The 1,652-nt window shown below is 64.7% G+C and overlaps 1 protein-coding gene across 1 annotated transcript in view; it reads right to left on the bottom strand.

The window, feature by feature from the left end:
* Positions 1–97: 97 nt before the first annotated feature.
* Positions 98–1,652, bottom strand: part of LOC146584648 (ATP-dependent chromatin remodeler CHD3-like) — a gene marked incomplete at both ends in the record, with an annotated part of 10,671 nt that continues 9,116 nt past the window's right edge. The window contains one exon of the mRNA XM_085324390.1: positions 98–298. Within this exon, the coding sequence (XP_085180516.1) occupies positions 98–298 (201 nt within the window). The remainder of the gene's footprint in view (positions 299–1,652) is intronic.

Raw genomic sequence — 1,652 nt, 5'->3', positions numbered from 1 at the left:
ACCCAGGTGTCCGGGTCGAGACCCTAGACCCCCAAAGGGACCCAGGCGTCCGGGCGAGGCCCCAGACTCACGAGGGGACCCAGGCGTCCGGCCTCACCTTCATCTTGAAGGCCTTCTTGCCGCCCTTCATGGCGTTGTCCTCGAAGGAGAACTCGTTCTCGCGGATGATGGAGCGACTGTCCTTGTCCCCCGTGTAGGTGACGACGTAGAAGGCGGGCGCCCACATCTGGAACTCGCGCTCCCAGTTAATGATGGTGGAGAGCGGGGCGCTGACGAGGAACGGGCCCTTGGTGTGGCCCTGGGGGACAGCGCGTCACACGGGGGGACAGCGTGTCACCCGGGCACACGTGGCGCTGACGGGGAGCGGGCCCTCGGGGTGGCCCTGGGGGCACAGCGCGTCACGCTGGGGGGGAAGTGGAGACAACCTCGAGGTGGCCACAAGGACGCGGGAATGCCCTGAGATGGCCRCTGGGATGTGCCAGCACCCCGAGGTGGCCGTTATGGACATGGGGACGCCTCAAGGTGGCCATAGGGACACCCCGAGGCAGCCATGGGGACACAGTGACACTCCAAGATGGCTGTGAGGACACAAGGATGCCCTGAAGCGGCCCGAAGGAAACCGCAACACCCCGAGGTGGTCATGGGAACATGACCGTGTCCTCAGATGGCTACGGGGATGCCCCGMGGTGACTGTGAGGACGTGGCAACACCCGGAGGTGGCTGTAGAGACGCCCCAAAGAGGCCATGGGGACGTGATGCTGCCCCAGGATGGCCACAGGGACACGGTAACACCCCGAGGTGGCAATTTGCTCCCTATGATGCCCTAAGCTGGTCGCAGGAACGCCCCGAGGAAGCTATCGGGGTCCTGCAACAGCCTGAGGTGGCCCTGGGGACACCTCAAGGTTGTCACAGGAACACAGTGACACCCCAAAGCACCTGCGGGGACAAGAACATGACTCAAGATGGCCGTAAGGAGGTCTCATGGCCACGGGCACACAGTAACTCCTTGAAATGGTCAGGGGGTCACTGAGATGCCCTGAGCTGGCGGTGGGGACACAGTGACACCTTAAGGTGGCCGTACGGGCGTCGGGACGCTCCAAGGCGGCTGTAGGGAAGCCCTGAGGACATGTTAATGCCCTGGGATGGGCCTAGGAACGCACTGACACCCCAAGACGACCATGGTGGCATGGTGGTGCCCCAAGGTGGCTGCGGGGGTGCCCCAAGGTGGCCGTGGGGACGCAGTAACAGCCCAAAATGGCCACGAGAATGCTCCGAGGTGGCCATGGGCATGTGGGGACGCCCCGAGATGGCCACAGGAACAACCCGAAGGAGCAGGAAGGGCACGGTGATGCCCCAACGTGGCCATGGGCATGTGGGGACGCCCCAAGATGGCCACAGGAACGACCCGAAGGAGCAGGAAGGGCACGGTGACGCCCCAAGGTTGCCATGGGCATGTGGGGACGTCCCGAGATGGCTGCTGGAACAACCTGAAGGAGCAGGAAGGGCACGGTGACGCCCCAACGTGGCCATGGGCATTTGGGGACACTCCAAGGTGCCCGCGGGAGTGACCCGAAGGAGCAGGAAGGGCACGGTGACGCCCCAACGTGGCCATGGGCATGTGGGGATGCCCCGAGACGGCCCTGGGAACGACC

This window comes from Rhea americana, unplaced genomic scaffold (genome assembly GCF_003343005.1).
Source record: "Rhea americana isolate MKP2758 unplaced genomic scaffold, rheAme1 scaffold_901, whole genome shotgun sequence".
NCBI lineage: Eukaryota > Metazoa > Chordata > Aves > Rheiformes > Rheidae > Rhea > Rhea americana.
This window is presented reverse-complemented; position numbering and strand designations above follow the sequence as displayed.